Source organism: Galendromus occidentalis, unplaced genomic scaffold, assembly GCF_000255335.2.
Source record: "Galendromus occidentalis unplaced genomic scaffold, Mocc_1.1 scf7180000076583, whole genome shotgun sequence".
Taxonomy (NCBI): domain Eukaryota; kingdom Metazoa; phylum Arthropoda; class Arachnida; order Mesostigmata; family Phytoseiidae; genus Galendromus; species Galendromus occidentalis.
The window spans coordinates 443,770-464,542 of record NW_003804572.1 but is presented as its reverse complement, the minus strand read 5'-3'; the positions used below and the strand labels follow the sequence as shown (position 1 = coordinate 464,542).

The 20,773-nt window shown below is 50.5% G+C and overlaps 3 protein-coding genes across 3 annotated transcripts; 1 reads left to right on the top strand and 2 right to left on the bottom strand.

Moving 5' to 3' along the window:
- The first annotated feature begins 847 nt into the window (after positions 1–847).
- Positions 848–7,302, top strand: LOC100903158 (CUGBP Elav-like family member 3). The gene is made up of 9 exons (XM_029110486.1): positions 848–863; positions 2,201–2,268; positions 2,345–2,401; positions 2,505–2,666; positions 4,054–4,194; positions 5,152–5,251; positions 5,359–5,652; positions 5,793–6,111; positions 7,149–7,302. The coding sequence occupies exons 1-9, from the start codon at positions 848–850 to the stop codon at positions 7,300–7,302; spliced, it is 1,311 nt and encodes a 436-aa protein (XP_028966319.1).
- A 3,926-nt stretch (positions 7,303–11,228) lies between these two features.
- Positions 11,229–14,097, bottom strand: LOC100903019 (WD repeat-containing protein 20). Its single transcript, XM_029113374.1, has 9 exons — positions 13,906–14,097; positions 13,673–13,783; positions 13,535–13,587; positions 13,095–13,215; positions 12,712–12,972; positions 12,289–12,545; positions 11,903–12,161; positions 11,504–11,705; positions 11,229–11,380 (listed from the first exon to the last, which is right to left on the bottom strand). Exons 1-9 carry the CDS (start codon positions 14,095–14,097, stop codon positions 11,229–11,231), a joined length of 1,608 nt encoding a protein of 535 aa, XP_028969207.1.
- Positions 14,098–16,343: 2,246 nt separating this feature from the next.
- Positions 16,344–19,606, bottom strand: LOC100904984 (protein phosphatase 1H). The gene is made up of 5 exons (XM_003739690.2): positions 19,110–19,606; positions 18,766–19,004; positions 17,927–18,122; positions 17,646–17,778; positions 16,344–17,545 (listed from the first exon to the last, which is right to left on the bottom strand). The coding sequence occupies exons 1-5, from the start codon at positions 19,287–19,289 to the stop codon at positions 16,722–16,724; spliced, it is 1,572 nt and encodes a 523-aa protein (XP_003739738.1). The 5' UTR covers positions 19,290–19,606; the 3' UTR covers positions 16,344–16,721.
- Between the last annotated feature and the right edge of the window lie 1,167 nt (positions 19,607–20,773).

Below are 20,773 nucleotides of genomic sequence, written 5' to 3'. Positions count from 1 at the left end.
ATGAATGAAGCAGCGGAGCTCAGAAGGGGCAAGAAGCTTCACATAGGGTATATCCACAAACATCAGAAGGTGAATCATTCGAACATTATCCGAACTACCAATACGGCACGAGACACGATGCATTTATCGATATTCGACCGCAGAGCTCCGGCGGCGCCGGCGCGGCGGTCGCTCATTGTGTGCTTCAGAATAGAGAATTCTCATCCAGCATCGACAGCCCCTTCGGCGGGTGTTCGTGGCAAACCACATCCGAGAGTCTCGTCTCGACCGATGAGACCATCCACGGCCTTGCCTACACGGAATACGATCGGGATACCTCTCAGAATGCCATTCCCAGCGCGGGGAACCGTGTATAATTCTCGGCGGAGCGACTTCATGTCACTGGGTTTTTTTCTGAGACCATCCAGAATCGCCTCGAGGATACCCTATACTGTCGGTCAGATGGATCCCTCTCCGTTCCGTATCAGCGATGGCCTCCGGGAATCAGCCGGGATTTACTCCGATGAAAACTCAATTTTCCGCTACTTCTGTAATTTTCTCGCATTTCGAGAACCTCCCCGGAACCTGGTGCGTTACTGACGCTCAAAGCTATCACAACTGACGAGGATCCATCAAAATGCTCAACACAGTGTTCATCCATCATATGCGGACTTCAAGGTGGCAGGTGACCGGGGAGAGATAAGTCGGATTTCACTCGAACTTTCGGTATGCTTGCGTCGGCCAAAGCGTCGCTGTTGCTGCAGGATACTCAAGACAATCGGCAGAGAAAACACCAATATACGCGGACTTGTGCCGCAAGCCCGAATCATGCGTTCCCCCAGATTATCAGCCAACTCACAAGTGCTTCATGGGAAACAGACAGGGTGCGGTCGATAGTGGTCACGAAATCGAAGAAAGAGTTTGCTTTGCCCCACCCATCTTCCTCTAACAGAACTCGTTCCCCAATCCGCCGGGCTTCGCGAATGCGGTTGGCCGTATCACGATTACGAACCTTCGCCGGGAACTCTTTTGTACGCGATCATCCCGATACTACAGATGAGCTGGCGGATAATGTGGTCAGAGAACGATCTTCGAGAATTATCATCTCGCCAAGGAGAGCCGCAACTATGATCTATGAATTCTTCCAGAGCTCATGATTCATAGGTTATAAGCTTTACGATGCCCTTCTCCGCCGCTGCCGAAGCGTATGGGCGGTATATTCTGATTGGGTATCCTCTTGACTGATCTCAGGATCGCGCCTTGTGGCTCCCAGTCCGTTTGAAATGTTTATAGGCTGCAGACAAAGTCCCAGCAGGGCAGGATATTTCGGTACGCGGGGACGCTCGGGTCCGACTCCCCGCTTGAAGAGTCAAGCTCGAGACCTGGTCGGGGACGCAGCCAGGAAGAACATCGGCGCTCGATTTCTCCAGCAGCGGGACGAGGGCTCGAGTATTCTGATTCCGGGTCTCGGAGCTCGAACCGCATTTCGATGAATGGGTGCGCGGAGTTCGCCGAGGTCGCAAAAAATCGTCATCAGTCGGGAAGGGGAGCAATCTCCTCCGGTCTCCCTCGGCCGAGAAGCTGGACAAATCGACCGCTTCTTAATATTTTTGGCTTCTTCCAGGTGAAACGTCGAACAAAAACGAAAGTAAAAACGAAACTTTTCACTCGTATCGTACATTCTTCCTCTTGTCTGTCGAGAGGATAAATCGTCCACCTGTCTGTCCGTTTGCGATTTCAACAAGCTGACCGACTGCCCGGTCGCTCGTTCGCCTGCCTGCTTGCCCGCTTCTGTACTTGTTCGCGAACTGGATGCTGAGGTTTTCGAGTAGAATGGCTTTTAGCGCGTCACACCGAAACGTTTGAAGCATAGTGCAATCGTATCCTGAGTACGCCATCGTCGTGCAAAGTGCTTTTATTCGTGCGATATAATCATCGTAATTCGAAAACTCCAACAAGACGCGATGTTCCTCACCGAGGTAAGGAAGGCGTGGCATATTACCGCAAACTCCAGCAAATTGATTCGGAGTTCAGATTGGGACATTCTCGATCCATGATGGAAATGAAGATGCTGATAACGATATTTTGCCCCAGATGTCATTCCAACAGATGAGTCACCCTCTTCAATTGGCACAAACCAAAAACATGTCCAATGGAGCTCCACGTAATTCCTGCGACGCATCCGAGAAAATAGGTGGTCGAGCTTCGAAAACATCGGAAGAGCGAAAACTTTTTGTTGGAATGTTAGGCAAGCAACAAAACGAAGAAGATATACGCGATCTTTTCCAAGTGAGTACGGTGACTCCGAACCTCGACGCATCGCGATGTGTGATCGTGATCTGGCTTCTAATGAGTTCTATTGCAGGGTTTTGGTTCTATCGAAGAATGCACTATACTTCGAGGGCCTGATGGACATAGCAAGGTGAGTCCCGATTCCTGAATAGAAAAACTAGATGTCCGCCGATATAAGTCGGAGCGATTTTGAGCTCGATATACGGAGGTTCACAAGATTCCTCGATTTTCAGGGATGCGCGTTTGTCAAGTTCTCGACGCACAATGAAGCCATGAACGCAATAGCTGCTCTTCATGGATCTCAAACCATGCCGGGGGCATCGTCAACTATAGTCGTGAAATTCGCTGATACTGAACGCGAGAGACAGATGCGACGTATGGCTCAAGTTGGACAGGTGAGCCTTTCGGTGATATTCACCAAGTTGGAGACATACTGAGAGACATCGTAGGAATATGAAGAGGCAGACGGATGCTAATGATGCCCAAGGGGTCAATGAATGGATAGGTCTTTGCTCGACACATATCGACACCTAGGGGAGAAGAAGTTAGAATCCCAGCGTCGCTGACGCAAGAGATTTCGCGTCTTCGCGCACAATGGGTCATCGGACGGGCTTGGATACGGAGGACAGCAATGGATTCCGTCCCTCGCCGACCTAACTCGCGTCGGCAGATACCGTGAGGAATGGCCGAAGGAAAAGCTAAATATCCACGCGTGACATTCTAACAGGAGACCGTCCTTCATCGCTAGCCGGGAAGCAGAGCCCGTTCCCTGACTGACTAAGATTCGCCGTGCAAGAAAGAGTGTTCTCGCACCTTTTCTGAAGCCCTTCATCACAAGCCGCTCTCATTACTCCAGGCACCTAAGCACCCCCGCGCATGTTACCTTCGAGCCTCAAGCGGATGCAGAGCATGTTGTCCGGTGCGATCGCCGGTGTGGCTCTACGATGCGGTTTTCCGTCCCCATCCCAATCTGCGCTATCACTTCTGGAAGCACTTCCTCGCGTGGGGACTTTCGGGTGAATCCTCCATTCATGACGATTCGGGGAAGGGTATTCTCCAGCAACCTCGAGATTTTTTCTAGAGATCGATCTCTGAATGTAGGGGCGTACTTTTCTGTACCAACTTGGGACCTTATTCGATCGTTCCCGTGAAGGACTCGCTAGTGTATCTCGGTTGCACACCTTCCCCCGCGAGATCCAGTTCTCCCGGAAGCGAGGCCTGCCCGTTCAGCTGTTGCTGCGGCAGCATTGAGCTCTGGGAAATCGCATGTGTCAATTGGTCGATACTTCAACCTTCGAACCGCTCACAATCGGTGCATTCCAAGATTGTTGACAATTGCTCCGAGAAGCTGCATGCCGCTATAACGACATCATCCATTATTAGAGTCCCTCCCCGGAATTGTCCCATTCCTCCATTGTATGTTGAACTGTCTCCTTCCTCGCCGTAGAAGTGCTGCGGTCGCCATAGGGAAACGGCGGGGTGTGTAGTCCGAGCTGTTATAGAGAGCCCAGCGCCGTCCGAAATGGGCGCAAGAATGTGTGTTCAAATCATCGTGACCAATGACTCGGGGACCAATGTCACAGAAAAGCATCGCCGGGTTGGAATACAGAATGTAGTGCTCCTCTACCTTTTTCTTTTCTCCCGAGCCTCCCTCCTGCGATCGAATGGTCCTGTATTCGGGTGCCGTGTTCTGTTTCCGGGCGCGTGGCCTCAAGTGGCTCGCTCGGAGCTCAACTGACGGAGTCCATCCCAATCCAGGTTGATGGTTATTTTTATTTCCAGCTGGCTAACATCGGGCAACTGTGTCCTTCTCTTGTGGGTCCATTCGCGAAGAGTCTTCTGCAACAGTTCAACCAGTCCTACGGTTCATTCACCATCGGGACAACCACGACCCCGTCGCAACTCGCCAATGCAGCAAACTCCGTGAGTATTTTTTGACGAGAATAATTGATCTTCTCCCATGTGCTAAATTATGCGACGGTACATCCATCAAGGAAGGGGGGACGCTGAGGCGAGAAAGTGCGAAATCAACGGATATACTCTGACGTTCAGAGCCTCCTTATCGACTGAATGTGAGAAGCGGGTGCCCGCTCATTGGAAATTCATTAGAATCTAATCATCCAGGATCGCTGACGAGTCTCTCTAGAGTCTAGAAGTCCGGCATAGTATACCCGAGGCTATGGATTCTAGAGCTATCGACTGAGAGTCGCATTGGAGGGCCATTCTTTGAGGGAATATTCGTTTGTGCCGCACGATTGCGGCGATGCTAGAGCTCTTGTCGACCCGTCAGACTCGCATTGTTTTTAGGCGAAGCCCATAAGGTAATGCGAAACACCAGCGTAGAGCATCGCGCTTCCTTCTTTCGAGACTTCCGAGGGAGTCAGGTCTGCTGATCCTTCTGATCGCAAGATCGGCTGTGATCGTCCACTGTGTCCGAGGCTGCAAAGTTCCTCCATCCTGACAGGATCATTTGCATTTTCATTGGAGGTGGATCATAGAAGCCACACGGTGGTCCGGATCTAAAATTGTCGCATAAAGCTCCGAATGATGAAAAATAGCCCACGAGGGTATTTGATCGGGGTCAATGATCGGATACATCAATCGAAGCTTGGTGTCGAATTTTATCGTTTCCGATAAAGACAGAAGAGGTCCCCTAAGATGGTCACCCCGACCCTGTCGGGAGACAGGCAGACAATCCACTCCCAATCCGCCCTCCCTCCGTCGGGAGCAGTTTTTCGAAAACGGGACGGTCACCGGCTCCGGACTTCCACCGTACGACCATTACTACCCGCTACAGGAAGAGCCTGCGGAACCCAATGTGAAGGGGAAAGAATATCATACAGCCTCCGAAAATTCATTCTTCTGCGATTGTCTTTGCAGCAGGCGGCATTGATGTCGTCTTATTTACCTCCAATCTCAACTCAAGTCGCAGTAGCGATCCCATCGGCTCTTCCAAGTCCTGCCCTGACTCCTACATCGGGTATGGCGATTGACCTTTACAGTAAGATAATAATTCCTCTCTTTTACTGCTATGAATTATTTCTCCCGCTCGATTAACAACCCGCACTCGCAACGCCGATATTACAGCGTGTGGATCGCCTGCTGCCGGGACCCTGCCATCACCGTCGGGCAACCCACTATCTCCTACGCTGGGTTGCCAACCGACGAATCAACAATCATCCCATCATCATCATCACCATCCCCACCATCAACAACACCATCCCCATCATCATCAATTAGACGACTTGTACTCGCCGTCGACCCAACAACAGCACGGTTTCCTTTCGAATTCGTCATCAGCCGCCGTTTCTCCATCGGACACGCTCTCACAAATTTCGCCCGCGTACAGCGCCCACGTGCCTACAGGTTATCCCGGACTGTGTAAGCGAATTAACGCAAACTACCAGAAATCCTCCCCGTTGATTCGCACGAAGCTCCAAGGAACAATTTCGTGATGTCTGAAATTAGGGAGCACCGAACGCAGGCATCCCGGCCTAAGGGGCGCGTATTCCTCATTGCAGTGGTACCCTCGATCGGCTATCCCTATCCCACGGCTCCGTCTCTTTCACAATTGGTTGGAGTTTCGCAGAACAGCTTCATGAATCCTACCACGAACTCCATGGCTGGTGTCAACGGTGGCGGAGTCCATAACGGCGGCGGGAACGGCAATGTGGCCACAGGCGGCGTTTGTGGTCTCAGCCAAATTCAGACTCAGCGAGAGGGACCTGAAGGTTGTAATCTATTTATTTACCACTTGCCGCAGGAATTCGGTGACGCTGAGCTGACCCACATGTTCCTACCGTTTGGGAATGTTATATCGGCCAAGGTGTTCATCGATCGGTGAGTTTGAATCTTCTGACTGACTTGGGCTTTTTTCGATCATTGTCTTCTCTCGTTCTGAATTTCGGGCTGTCGACATCTCGCCCAGTGATGATGCGCGAGGGGAGCGGCCTCATTCCGGAATGGCTCCCATGAGCGCGGAGACTTTCGCCTTCGCAGAGTCCCGTCCGCTAAGTGGACTCGACAAGAGAGAGCCCTACATAATTCATCGTGTCGGTAGCATTGGCTGGCGCGTGACAAGTGAAGAGGATGAGTAAAGAGAGCGGTGTATCGTGCGGGTCGCGGATGTCACCGTCTAGCTTCCCTGATGAGTTCTACTCCCGCTAAACGCGGCCTGAATTGAATTTCCGGAGGGGTATTATCCTCTCAACCTCTCGGAAAGCGTCGGATGAGGAGGGTTCTCTTGATAGCGCCATCTCTCACTCGATACCTACCGTGTCAAACCATGATCGCTCACGATTTCGGCATCGATTCCCGGAATCCGAGAAAGCGGTCGGCAGATTCGGTAGCGAGGACGAACCTCAGACGGACAGGCTCGGAATTGGCCCCATTCTAGTCAGGTGCGCATGACGGCGATCCTTATCCACGAAACCACCGCGAAGCGGCGTTGGAGGGGAGACTCTCGATTTGAGATTCATTATCACGGATAATCGGTAACCATCAACGCCGTCAAGGCTCTCTGACGAAACCTTGTTCCGAGTGTGATCCGAATGAACCAACGGAGCAGATATCTGAGCGCATGTTTGTTCAGACCACGGCCAGAGACCTGTGGCTTCGCTTCCCCAGATCTTCGAAAGAGACAATGAGCGTTACCCCTGATGTCCGGGGAAGGCGCGAAATCCCAAGTTCATTCGAGCGGGTTCACCGTGGCGGAGACTGAGAGCTCCCGAAGGTAGAGCTCCACTGCTCATAGAGAAAGGAGAAAGTCATGGCCTCTCTCTGAACCCGCCGGAATGGCGTTGACGGGAACGCGGAATCAACCCCTCACGGTGAACCGAAAGCTGCTTTCTCATTATTAAAATCGTTCTCTTCCGCAGGGCCACGAATCAGAGCAAATGTTTTGGCTTCGTGTCTTTCGACAACCAAAATTCGGCACAGAGTGCAATCCAAGCGATGAATGGCTTCCAAATCGGCATGAAACGACTCAAAGTACAACTCAAGAGACCAAAGGACGCCAGTAGACCTTACTGAACTGAAAATGTGTTCAAACAGACAGATGGGGAAAGAGAAACTGCATTCAAGGACCCGGCGCGATGAACGCTCTCAAGACGACAGCGCTCGATTTTCTACGATTATTGAGCCTGAAATGTAAGCCTGAAAGATGATCGAACTTCTACCGGGATCGAATCGATTCATGTGCTCTCTCCGAGACAAACGCTGACAGGTGGATGAGATAACAGAGCTGAAACCGACCCCTGATTCCAGGTTGGGGTGGCGATCTTGCTGCCCGCTCTAGGACTTCCGCGCGTCTTGGAAAAATCAGAGGACAGCGCAAGTTCGACTATGATCGACAAAGGAATCTAGGCGACCCCGAGTTCAGCTGCTTCACAGATTCTCTTGATTCAGCACGCCGACACTTTCTTCATCATTTATCGAATAATCAATCGTAGGGAGCTGTGCAATCCGTGCTGAGAAGCACAGAAGCGAGACTTGGAGTTAATTTAGACAGACTATTTGATGATACTCCGGAGCGATCCTTCATACCGCGCAGCGTGGATCTTGGACCGGTGTTCGCTCCCGGCCGACAATGAAGACAATTGCTGATGTTCGACTCCCAGTCCCCCGTCGTCTCCGATCTGGAGCTTGCGATGATTGAGAAGTACCTTGGGACTTCAGCAGATTGTAATTCACTCTCGACCCTGATATACAAAATCGAAAGGAGTCCGGAACTAAATGTGACGGACGACGTTGCGGGGTCTCCACCATGCGGGACGCTCTCCGACGAACATGTATTGAGATCGATGACTGGAACTTCCAACAGCACGAATATTTAATCGCAGGTGTAGAATGCTAGCCGATCGTTACGATAGCGACACCGGAACAAAAGTTCCGGAGGCACTGTGAATAGAGTTAGGTTAAGGAACGAAAACGAACGGACGTCCGACATTTACATAAAACGGGAGGACTTGAGCCTTGGAATTATGTTCCTGGCCCGACTTCATCAGGAACTCCCTGCATTTCGAATGACGAGTTCGAGCGCCCCGAGCTCGAAAGTGCAATTTGGGCGAGGCAAGCCTCCCTATCAGCGGACATCGGACATTCTAGTTTCACAATGAGTGCGTCATGGGCCAAATGCCTCAGGAGTCAGAGCATTTAGAATCCTTCTCCGAAAAGTCGACGACCAGCGCGGGTAGTGGGATGCGGATGTGGAGATGACCGACGCAGCATTCCTCGTGACAGATGCAGGCGTCATGAACCAAAATGTGCCGTGAATCCTATAATGTCTCTCGGGCCGAAATTCGCAGTCCGGGGGGGGGAGGTAACTTGAGCTGACAGAGCAAATAGTTGAGCATATGCTATACTTCATTTCGACACCTGGAGAGGCTTCGTAAATCAACTTATATGAGGCGTGCGAGTCGACTTTTGTCTAGTTGCGAGAGGTGAAGAACTTTCGTTCGATTGCACGATATACTGTTTTAGAGTTGACGAAGTCGCCTCGAAAGCGGGGGATAAATAAGTCAGGAGGGGAAGGCTTACCCTATATATAGTTAGTTCGAGAAGAATTCTATAGAATACTTGAAGGTTGTGCACTCGATGGCAACAGGGCAACTATGTATTGATTCGACCCGAGACGGATCCCCTGGGAGTATCCGATCTTCGCTAGTTGAACGTGATGAGATATAGAAACATAAGCGGAGCTAATGATTGTGAGTCAACAACAGGGAGGCATTCAGAGTTTTGTCGAGAAATATTGCGCAGTGTTATCAGTTGCCAGCATCGACCTAAGCTGATTGAGTCTTTTTCGTGGAACGAATGCTGTGGTCGAACATGAGCGACGCGCAGCGAGCCGCTTGCCAATGATCCCATTCCGAGAACGGGGACCGTTTTCCACTCCAAGATGCTTCCATCCTATGCTCCAAACGATCTAGTGTGTCTCGTGAACAAAATGGGAAGATCCGAGACCGAAACGGTATCAACGATCAGAATCGAAAAACTCGTGATTCGCTCGGGGCACCCATGGGGGATCTCTCGATGTTTTCACTGAAATTCACGACTTTTTATCGAAAAGAAGGAGGGTAGAGGGCTTTTGTGAAGAGCTTTCGGTGGTGTCTCGGCGGTTCAGTTTCGCTGAGCCGCTACGTTCAACAACCGGCCCATGTATCTACATAATTGTGACGCGCTGTCACACTTGAGTTGCGAAAGAGACTATTGTATATAGTATGAGAAAACAGGGTTAAGTACTGAGAAATCGCGACAAAATCAAACAGGAAGAAAGAATCAAAATGCCCTCGAGTTTCTGGTGGCCAAACTTCATGCGCGGAGCGTCGGCTGATTCCTCATAGGGAGGGCATACCTTCGAGTTATGCCGCTGCACCTACGGGGTTTCGATGTCGCGAGTCGAATTTCACTCTCTGAACAATATTTCGGAATCTCCACGCTTAAATATAATTGATCTGATGCCTTTGTAAATCTGACTTGGAGACCTGAAATCTAGCGACGGTTGGTCTGAATCGATCGAAGTCCCGTAGGAGTAAGGCGTCGATTCGCATTTCTGGGAAAAGCGCCAGCTCCCGGGAGAAGGCTGGCCCGCCTCCTCCACAAGCAAGAAAATGAGAAGTCCCACCGGCAACCTCAATGATTGTGCGGGAAACCTGCAAAGGGATCTTCCTAATCGTCCATCCAAGCGAAGAGAAAGAATGGAGATAATTTTACAAAACTAATTCTGAAGATCGAACACTCGATGAATGAAGGTTGCGAACTCTCTCTGAGGCCGACAGGCTCCCCTATCGGAGTCAACACGCGGCCGCGACCATTCATGGATTGTGTTCCCTCTGAGACTATGTGTGTACAGCAAGATGCCCGTGGTGAAGTCACGCAAGGCAAGGATAACCTAGCTCGGAAGGAGCCATAGATGAAGTCATACGTGACCGAAATTCGGTTAGAGAACGATACGATAGCTTGACAAAATATTACCGCTTTTAAAGCGAGAAAGATTCAAAAAGTGTCGAGAACAAACCGAATGGATCTTATGAATGAGAGAGATATCTCTCCGTAAAATAGCCCAAATATCGAATTCCAACCAAGAGTCTCCATCACCACAGAAGTTGCGCCAAGCTTCTAATATTATTTCGGCTGACTATGATGAGACTCGAACGGACACGAGTGAAGCCCGCTCGAGAGCGTCAGAGCATGATTAAATCGGGACTCCAAGAATCCTGCCGAGATTGTTCCGGAGGGCGGTGCCAGTCAACGATGGCTTGAAGTCACTTGAGATTCATCATATTGAAGCTTATTTGTCGACTTTGAGCGACTGGCATTGGTTGCAGGTGATGACTCAGAAAAAAATATTGTAGTAAGCTATAGTTTGCAGCCAACTCCGTCTCTGAGCATACTAAACATTGTATATGCGCAGGCAAATGGATGACATGATTGCCCAGACCAAAATAAAGCATACAACAAATATTGAAGGAGAATCGTGAGCTTCTTACGTGGGATTAGCGGCTAATGACACGAAGTTGAGAATTGAGCTGAATCAGCGACCTGAGGCTGGATCTCCCATCGAATTCATCCTTCAAGAAATCTACAAAGACGCTATCGACATCACTCGATTAAGTCTCGTAGACGTCGACATCTCCGGGAGAAACGAGAGATCTCTCGCACCAAGCACCTCTCAAGTCGCCGCAGCCACTCAGATCCTTCCCGAGGCCCCGTCGGATCCTTCAGAGATTCTATTTACCGTGACAAGGGGAAACAGGAGAGACAATTCTTCTGAAGCTGCAATATTTTATTTTCGTCCAGAAAATCACTGATACTTTACACGGGTAGTTCTTAACGACAAGTCAACATAACAATTGAGCTAACTATCTAAATGACTGACTGACTGCTTGACTATTTGCCTGACTGACTGGCTAGATGGATACATCACCGACCGACACAGTTGAGGACTATTCGAAGAGTCATGTTGTGATTACGTCCGTGGCGCCACTCGAGGTTAGGGTTGAACTGCTGTTGTTCATGGAATTGGCTGTTGAAGGCAAGTCGATGTCGATGAACGCGGCGGCGACACTCGTTCCGAAATCTGCTCGTTCTCCAGAATCCACGCGGACCCCTGCGTCGAGAAGAGTATTCCCGCTTGAGTATCTCCCGAGTCCTGTATACAGTGACTCCCATCGATATCCTTTTTCTGTGTATCCCCCGATTAGTGATCCGAGGAAACCCTAAAAACACTCACCAGGTCTAGCCCAAGTGAAGACGTATCCCTCCTGGCAAGCCGTGATTATGGAGTCTTCTCGGAAATGTAATGATGTCAGTCTCTCGGGCGCAATCCGTTTGCAGATCAAAGGCTCGAGCATCGGCACTTGGTTCAAACGAGGACACTGTGTGCAGCCTAATTGTATCGGCAGAGGAGTGCCGGATGCACCATTGCAGTGTTCCTGGAAGGCAAACGGAGAGCATGGGAACATTCGTCGACGCAATATAATCTCCCTACAAATTCCAGAGTGAGATCATACGCCGTTTATTGCCCGCAAGGGATGGGGAGGCTAATGTTTGGTACGATTTCTCGCTCCCCCTGCTGCGACTAAGTTTCGTCGAGAGCAGAAGAGGATCCCTGTGAATTCATAAAAGGTACCTTGTCTTTATGGTTTCCACTGCTGTTCTCCTTATGCTTCGCATGAGGTGCGGTCGGAGCAGAGTTATTATTTTGATGATTTTTGCTGTTTTGGTCTGGCTGCGCGGGGGGACTTGTCGATTCTCGGTTGCTGGCGACTCCCCCGTTACTATTCACTGTTTGCAGCGACGATAGCTTCTTTGGTTTCGGTTGCTTAAGCATATCACTCTCATTCACATCCCATAAACAGAGCTGCGTGTCCTGACCAACAGAACCGAACCTGAAAAACGCGCCTCCGATCAGCACTCTTGATGGGCTCCTGCGTCAATCCGCGTGGATTGACAGCGAAACGAGAAAATACAAGACACGCCGCTTTGCGACATTGGGGACTCCTTGTCGAAACTCACCGGTAACCCCCATCGCCGCAGAGATACGGGTCGAATTGCACACAGTTCACCCAGGAGTTGTGACCTTGCCCACGGGCAACGACTCGTTTCTCGCTGACTGACCACAGCGTGATCAGGTCGTCCTCACCTCCGCATAAGACATACTTTGCATCCGGCGACCACGCGACACACAGCAGCCCGCCGAAATATGAGCGGAACGAGCCGATAAGATCCATTCGAGCGTATTCGAAACATCTCATGACTCCATCCTGGCTCACCTGTCGATAGAGCACTCGGAATCAGAAAACGAATGAAGCCGCTCATTCCACGGTGCACAACCGTTCACAGACGGATCTCATCCGATCTCATCCTGAACGAATCTGATGGGTCACAACGATCTCGCCCCGATGCGGGACGGAATCTGGGCTCCTCAAGAGCACTCACCGTCGCCAGGTATTTTCCTTCTCCGGGAGAAAATGCAAAATTGTTCAAGGATCCTTCTCCGATCACCCATCGGAACAGCGGATTGCGGGTTTGCTTTGATCTACAGGTGTAGATAGTATAGCCGGGTCCGGTCTTGAAAACTTGGTAGTGGGGTGCTTGAGGGCCCGAAGTGCAGTCACTTTTATACAGATACAATTGGCCTGAGCTGTGCGATACTAGGAAAAGTTGTGTTGAGAAAGGAACCCAAGCCACGTTCGTCACCTGAATTGGGAAGAACGAAAGACATTATCGAACAGTGACTCGGCTGCTTCTCGGCAAGTCATCCGGAATGATCTCGGGGGAGCGGGAACATTCGATCTCCGTATCGAGATTCGTGCTCCAACCTTGGTTCTGTCGATAATTCGCTCCTCATTGAAAACTTTGATCCTCGACAAATCCCGCGACGTCGGATCCACGATTTGTATTTGGCCCGCGCTGTAACCCACAAGGAGTTGAAGATCATGACTATTTTCATCCGCTGTTGAAGCGCAATCGGTCATCACACGCGCCGAGCCTAGGAGAGGATGGGAAAATAATTTCGTTCATTAGAAAGTTCATTCTGCGCACCATGAGCGATTTGTTCGATGTCCCGATGGAATCGAATGCTAATATACCTTCCCAAGCGACTGCCGAGGTATCTTCGGTGTCCTCGCTCGAGGGACTCGGGACGTTTGGTACTAGTTCCTCCTGTGAACCTTTGCCATTTTCTAGATCGAAGGATTCTTGTGCCGTAGTGGGCGTTGACGTCCGCAGTGTAGAAACCGATGGCGATGAAGAGACAGACGTTGACGCCACGAGATTGAAATCGTGACAGGTGGGAAAACTACCCTTGTACAACTGGGGAGGAAGACACGGTTGGGGTGGTCGTCGCGAATTTCCCCCCCCCTCTCTTGATCCACCCTTCAATCCAGCTTGGACTCACCTTCTTATCTATCGGTTTGGAGGGATTGATTGCTTTCAGAACTCCTTTGTATGCGAAGATGAATAGATCCCGACCAACATTGTAACAGATTTTATCGTGTATGAAGGAAATCTGCAAATTTGAACAGAGGATCGATGGGTGATTCCTCGGTTGTCATTCTTGACCTATATATCAAATCGTAGCGAAGCTTTTGTGGATCCTGGCGCAGTCAGAGTCTGACTCATAGGACTCACTTTCACCGGTGTATTTGTTTGGGTAGTGTATCCATTCCTGTTGTTCCTTATCAGGTCGCACTGCGGCAGGAGACGATATTCGCCTTCCCTTGTGCAAAATTGTGTCTTCAACTCGAATGCGCCGACTTGCGGCATTCCGGCGTTAAAGTCGTTCATGGGGGGTGCCGCACATGCACCGGGATGTCCTTGCATGTTGTGTGCCGATGCGTGACCTGGGAGAACGGAGGAACGAAAGAAAATTGCGTTAGTCGGCTTGAGCTCCATTTACTGCAATTAAATCTCCTGTCGCTCTCGGTGGGCCAAAACCTCCCACTCCCTAATTTTATGGTTATGACACTCCTTCATTGCATCGACAATCTAATCGAGTCGAGCTCCTAATGACTTTCTCCGCCCCTACTTCGTTCTACGTCGAGAAGAGCTCCGTATAGGAATGATTGCCCAAGGAATTCCTGCCGCAGATTGCTGGAATCATGGATCGTGACCGGTACGCTGTTCGTGAAGGTTCTTGAGGCAGAATGGAAACGAATGACCCATCGATCCGAATAGACCCATCGTTTGAATTTCCGCAGAGGCATAATATGGAGAGCAGACACTGCTGACTTCGCATACCGGACGAGATTAGGTTGCAGGAGAAAAGTATGACCCAGGAAAATCAATAACTTCCAGCATAGATTCCGTTCATATCTAGGAAGTCTCGAGCTTCGGAAAATAGTTCCCTTTAAGGGAACTACCGGAAGCATCAGCAATGGTGGGCGCGCACTCCAGGAGGTATCATGAAACGAGCGAATTCCATGACACACGAAACTCCCTGAGCTTTTAGGAAACTATGTAAGAAGCGTAGTGATTTCTCGAGAATTACCTCGGCAGAGACGACGGTGGGCTCCGCTGGGACGATCTCGACGACAGCGGCCGGCTCCAAAACTCTGGTGACAAGACCGGCGCCGACAGTTCACTCAATTCAACGCTCACCAGGCTCTTTCCTTCTCAGACACTTCATGATTCGGCTCTATTGATCTCAGGATGACACATTGCTGGTTGCCGAGAAGAACTGAGAGCCATGATTTGTACATCAATCGAGACTTCTTGTCATCGTATTCGAATCGAAACCCAAGTCTACTCAGAGCAAGCCAAATCACAGATGTACGACGCACGGTCTACTTGTCGCTTATGTTGGAGGAAACGCCGTTCCTACTGCGAAGTCGGGCAGGATAGTTCCCGATGAGCAACTCGTCGAGAAGCCAATCTCGATTATGGACTCGCGTTCCTCATGCGGCTCCGTAAGAGAGCCGATCACGACGGAAAATTCAGTGTAGTCACGACTTTCCGTTGGAAACTGAAGTGTTGTGTTGATTCCTTTCCCACTAGTCTCTGTTAGTCACAAAGATTCGCTCTTGCTTCCTAACAGGTTTCACTTAACACCTTTCCACACTCGTACGTATGGTCGAGAGTGATGTTCAGTTGCACGTATGAAACCCTATGAGATATCTCGTACAAAAAGAACGGATGGTAAAATTCAACGAAAATGGAATCTGTCGACTGTCGACGAGAGAGTCAAGAGAATGGCGCTGATGATCTTTGCTGATGCTCCGAGAGGGGCCGGGCGGAGCGTTCCCTTCACTATCGGACGCTGGTGTCCCGGCTCCTCCGGAGACCCAGAGCCGAAACCCTCGGAAGGCTGCAGCCAACCCATCCTTTCCGTCATTCCGGGTGGGTCCACGAAGGACGAATGGAGACCTTGATTGATCTCGCAGCATCACCTTTCTGCCCCGAGCACCGAGATCGTAAAGTTGAATCATGCTACGAGCATCCACAGCGACACGATCGTGGACGGATAATTCGGTTAAGCGGCAATCCGGGGTACCTTGCTTGAATATTCACATTCGGAGCCCTGATCTTGCCGGTCTCTATCTGGTGGGACAGGGAGCGCTCGTGGCCGCCGAAGGCTTAGCTCGGCTTGGTGCGTATCTGCCGCTCGCGCACCAGGCAAAAAAAGAAGCAGTCCCCGACTGTCCGCGCAATAAGGGTGCATTCGAATCACGGATGACAGGAATTGTGCAAATGATTGGAGCATCGAACGCGCCCAAAGCGCAGCCAGACAACGACGCGACGTGTAGCTGCCGTAGCGGACTTTCGAGACCACCTTACGAACGTTACAGACAGAACTGTTCCCCGACAATTGTTATAGATTTCAGAACGACTATCAGGCACTGATAGCTCCACGCCATTCTCCGAAGCCGTGTCCACGATTATTCTCATCGGCCCTGCCGAAACATGGAGCCGCGTTCGCCGCGGGAGAAGTGGCCTGTCGCGAGGAGAGGAATATGGGGAGTCCAATAAAGTACCTCGGTCCGGACGAGATCGGCGAGCGAAAGCCTGCTCAGTTTGAGAGGGTACAAGATCACTCCCCAAGCGGCAGAAAAGAATGATAGCGTCACGACATGTTATCTCTGAATGTATGAAGTTTATTTTTATTCGATTCCTCCTCTCATCCCCAGAAATATCAAATCACCTAAAAGAGAAGGTTAGACCTATAAATAATCAGAGAAAGCATGGAAGTATCCCTTTCTTGAACATACAGAATTCTCCATTTACGACCGACGAGTTCGAGAGCTCTAAAGTACGATCCTCCATCCATGGGATTGCTGCGATCACAATGAAATTCATACCAAGTTTAAGATTTGGTCCGAGGCTGACACCGGTTGTTCCGTTTGAACGGATCCCGCCGCGTTTTGACACGTACTGGAAGTCAGCTAGGGAAACCCCAAGTCGCGCTCCATATGCACCAAAACTAATTAAGCCTGCTTGGCGAAACTCTATCAAGGAAGGGAATCTTCCAGAGAAGGGGGAGCAGGCAATGGTTGATCCTCTGTCGATTCCTCGAGTTTCCTCAAGTTCTCTTGTCGTCTGAGATACTCTTTCTTATATTCCAGTATCGGGATCACAAATACAGATATATCGTCGACGGTCGCAGCCCTGTTGTCGGCCGTCTTCCAATTGTTGCCGCTGAGTTTCCCTCGGGATTGCATCACGAGATCCTGGGCTGCGGACACGTATCGATACTTGTACTCTTCGAGCGAGGCGCTGGGTGAGAAATGACCTAACGATTTCGACACAATTTCCATCGTTTGAAGATTATTAGTCACGTCCCAGAGTCCGTCCGTCGCCATGACAAGGACGTCGTTCTGGTCTATATCCTCTGCGGAACTGATTTCGAAAACCAGAACCTCCGGCTCGGCGCTAAGGAATGGTTTGATAGGAACCGGACTCAATTGAGATTTCAGATCGTGATCACCGAAGCCTCTAGTGACGCCGATCGTCGCTAGCACACGACTTCTCTTCCCCTCCCCGCAGACGAGGGGCAAACGAAGATCGTCTGGAGTTATCGTTTTGAGAGCCCACCCGGTCATATGTACATCTTTATACAACATTTTCCTTCCGAGATCTGTCCTCGTGGGACGTTTCAAGAACTCTAAATAAGTGAAATCTGTCCCCAGCAGTTCGGGTCTCTGTTGCGCTAGTGATTTTACACGGTGTCGTTCCGATTCCGGGGTGAAATCTTTCGACATCGGCACCACCTCTCGACGAGTACACCGACAGATTATCGCGCGGCTATCTCCCGCATTCGCTAGGAAAAGTTTCCCTGTGGAGAGAGGAGAATTCAGAGTTGTCTTTGAGAGCATGGGATCGAGGATCGACTAAACGAGATTTCGCGACTCAAGAAGAAATTCACCGCTCATTACCGAATATGAAAACGGCGACGAGTACAGTGCAGCCACCAGGCATTCTGAACGTCTTCTTATCACGGGCAATCTGACTGTCCATGTCGAGAAACGCGGTTTCGAGAGCCCCCTTTATCAAGTTGTCAGCGGTCACCTATAAAGGAGTTTTCTGTCCCCGATCGCGTCTAAACAGTTATTGACGATGAGAGCCGGTGCATCACATGAAAATGAGTTGGAGAGGGTCACGGAGGATTCAGGTACTCCGCTTGATTCCCCGAACACCATGACTCCTCATGACTTACCTTCGAGTCGCAATTGCTGAAAATGGCGGCACAGTATGCCCCATATTGAGGTCCGAGGGGGATTCTCCCATCCTTATCCCTATCTTGAAGCAAACAGGCGATTTGCTGGAATCGTTGTTGGATGACACGGTGAAGACTTTTCGAAGCAGCTACCGCGACTGCTGAACCTGCGTGTCCGTCGAACAGAGCGAAGTACCTGCGAATGGGGAGAGACCTCAATACTTGAAATGGAATAGTTTTTCAGGCTCTGCAATAATAGTCTGTGATCGAACATCATTAAGGGGAGTCTTAACTTCCAAACGGCAATCGCAGACAATAATTGTCAATTATCCCTGGGTCGCATGAATGCTCCCTCTGCGAGATTCCACCTGCTTCTTCGAGTATCTTAGGAGTTGATGCGGAATGTTGCTCGCGTCAGACGGATGGAGTGTGAGATTTTCTGAGCGAGATTTTCTCTCATTGAAGGACCGCCTCATGTGTTTAGGCTGATTATTTTCCCCGCAGCCGAGAATTAGGGGTCAATGCGTACGGGGAACTATTGGAATATGCGCTGGAGATTTTCGTATCGGATTGTTCTCTGGAGTCTAGAGCAATGGATGCTCCAGAAGGGCATTCACAGATTGCGAAGGCCAAACTCACAAAGGCTCGGTAATCCTTAGGCGTAGCTCCTGACCAATCAGAAACGAAAGCCCGAGGATTCATAGATTGAAATGATGATTGTTCGACTCATCGGATAATCAATCCCGACGTTTAGGACTACACGACTTATTTGTGTTCGAATGAGATTCTGAGTCTATTCCCCGCTGATCGCACTGGGTTTCGTAATTCATTCTACCAACCTGTAGGGTATACAGTCCTTGCACAGCTCCAAATGCTGCTCGAGCTCGTTCGGTGTGGCGTTTTCTAAAATTTGAGCACAGCCTTTCAGAGTAGAAATCGCAGCCGTTACGAAGGTTCCTTGATCCTCGTTTCGCTGACTCTTCCCAGCGTTGATTGTCTCGGCGTAACCCGAATTCCAGGGAAGATGATTTATGTTTCTCGGGACCAGGATCGGCCTCAAGGTGTGATCCGCACTAGCCTGGAAAATAGTCGGCGTCGAGTCCCCGATGACGATGGGTCGGCTATAAACACGACGTTCGCGTGTTCCGGAGTCAATGATTCCCAAAACCCTCTGTGAACCCACCTGTATCTCCTCATCGCTTCCGAGCTGCAGGAATTCTGGTCGGGTATATTGAAACTTTTGAACTTTCGAGTCTTTGCCCGCAGTCCCGTTGTAGGGCTGCTCTGACGGATCTTCCTCAACGGGGAACGCGTCAAGATTCTGCACAACATTGTAGAAAGCGCTCCTGACCCTCGAGAACATATCGCTATGGTCTTCAGCAGCTGCTTATCACTTGGTCGGTGGATTTTCCGTCGATGTTATTGTCGTCACTAGTACTGCCACAACCTCAACCACATGACGGAGAGGCAGTCAACTGTACGCCTACTGGGAGGGATCAGTGGACTCTCTACTCAACCCATGCAGCCGAAAGACAGGGATCGGAGCCGGGAGATTGGACGCGATCTGAATGGGACCGGCGAGCGGACTCAACTCCCTGAGATCTAGAAATTGGGATTCGTCCCAAAACGCACTATGTGTCACAAGTCACAAGCTGTTAGCAGCAGACACACACACGACACACGACCATCGCCACCAGCAGTTCCACAACAACAACAATCTCACCTGCTTCCCTCTCCCACAACTTCCATATGGCTTCCTCCATGCTCTACTCGCGCTGACAGCCGAGACGCTTGTCGGCGACGATTTTCGGCCGTAGCATCACCGAACTTCGATGGATATATTTCTCATGTGAATTTTCGTAGGGCAGGGCATAGTGAAAATGCCTCATCACCGGAGACTTTGATCGCGCTCACGGTGAAGAAATCCCTCGATCTTCATGAGTCTTCATAATTTATAATGAAGACTCATGTAGATAGATTCGACGGATCCGACTCTCGAGCCATCCGAAGTCCGAGGAGAAGAGGGAGAAGCTCGAGGTGCGTTCCCCTGCGCTCTAACAAGGAATACGACGGGATGAGCGGTGCGAACCTGACTTTCAGATGGCACCCGGTCGCATTGCCGCCATGAAGAAACGCTACGAGCTCCACTTTCACTGGTTCATGCCGATGCCGTGCTGGCGGAGCTCCCGAATACGACCGAGGATACCAGTGTCTGGGCTGATTGTTCCTCATTAGCAACATTCCAAGCTTCTGAAAGCTCTTCAATGGGTATGGGGAGGCTTGGGTTTCAAGCTCAAGACTCTTGACGAAGGCGCGCCCGATGGCCTCGGGAGGCTTCGTGCGAGGTTCCTCCAGGATCCCTGGGGGAATAATCTCCGCTTCAGAGATTCTAGATCCTTCAGCCCTGCTTACCCATCGTGGCTCGTCGATCCTCCGATGAAATACGCGGCTTTTTGCGAAGCCTACTTCTAGCTGGATAGAGCCTGCTCAATCGAGCCAAACGAGGGGTTCTCGACCGGTTACTCTATACAGTCGTCCTACTCTTGAGTACGATAGGAAAGGATGGCGTACCTATGGGGTCTGATTGTGATTCATCTACATGACCCCATGAAACCTCCGACCCAGGCCTTTCCGGACCCAATCATTCATGAACCCATCAACCTTCAGCTCAGCGCATCCGGGACCTCATTCCAACCCACGCATAAAGGAATAAGAATCATTGACACCCTAGATCAGTGTTTCCCAAGAGCGGGCGGGAGCCCCACCGGTGGTTCACGGAGCTCCCGGAGTCTTCCGTTGTATCGATTCAAGGCTGATAGCGAGATGCATCGAAGGCTGAATTTGGAC

Coding starts and splice junctions, on each gene's coding strand:
- LOC100903158 (XM_029110486.1), top strand. Junction 2,269..2,344: donor ATATACGCGATCTTTTCCAA/GTGAGTACGGTG, acceptor GTTCTATTGCAG/GGTTTTGGTTCTATCGAAGA. Junction 2,402..2,504: donor GGCCTGATGGACATAGCAAG/GTGAGTCCCGAT, acceptor CTCGATTTTCAG/GGATGCGCGTTTGTCAAGTT.
- LOC100903019 (XM_029113374.1), bottom strand. CDS start 14,097: ATGCAAGGACATCCCGGTGCATGTGCGGCACCCCCCATGAACGACTTT. Junction 13,784..13,905: donor AAACAAATACACCGGTGAAA/GTGAGTCCTATG, acceptor TCAAATTTGCAG/ATTTCCTTCATACACGATAA. Junction 11,706..11,902: donor GTGGAAACCATAAAGACAAG/GTACCTTTTATG, acceptor TTTGCCTTCCAG/GAACACTGCAATGGTGCATC.
- LOC100904984 (XM_003739690.2), bottom strand. CDS start 19,289: ATGTTCTCGAGGGTCAGGAGCGCTTTCTACAATGTTGTGCAGAATCTT. Junction 19,005..19,109: donor GAAGCGATGAGGAGATACAG/GTGGGTTCACAG, acceptor ACTATTTTCCAG/GCTAGTGCGGATCACACCTT. Junction 17,546..17,645: donor CGTCGCCGTTTTCATATTCG/GTAATGAGCGGT, acceptor CTCTCTCCACAG/GGAAACTTTTCCTAGCGAAT.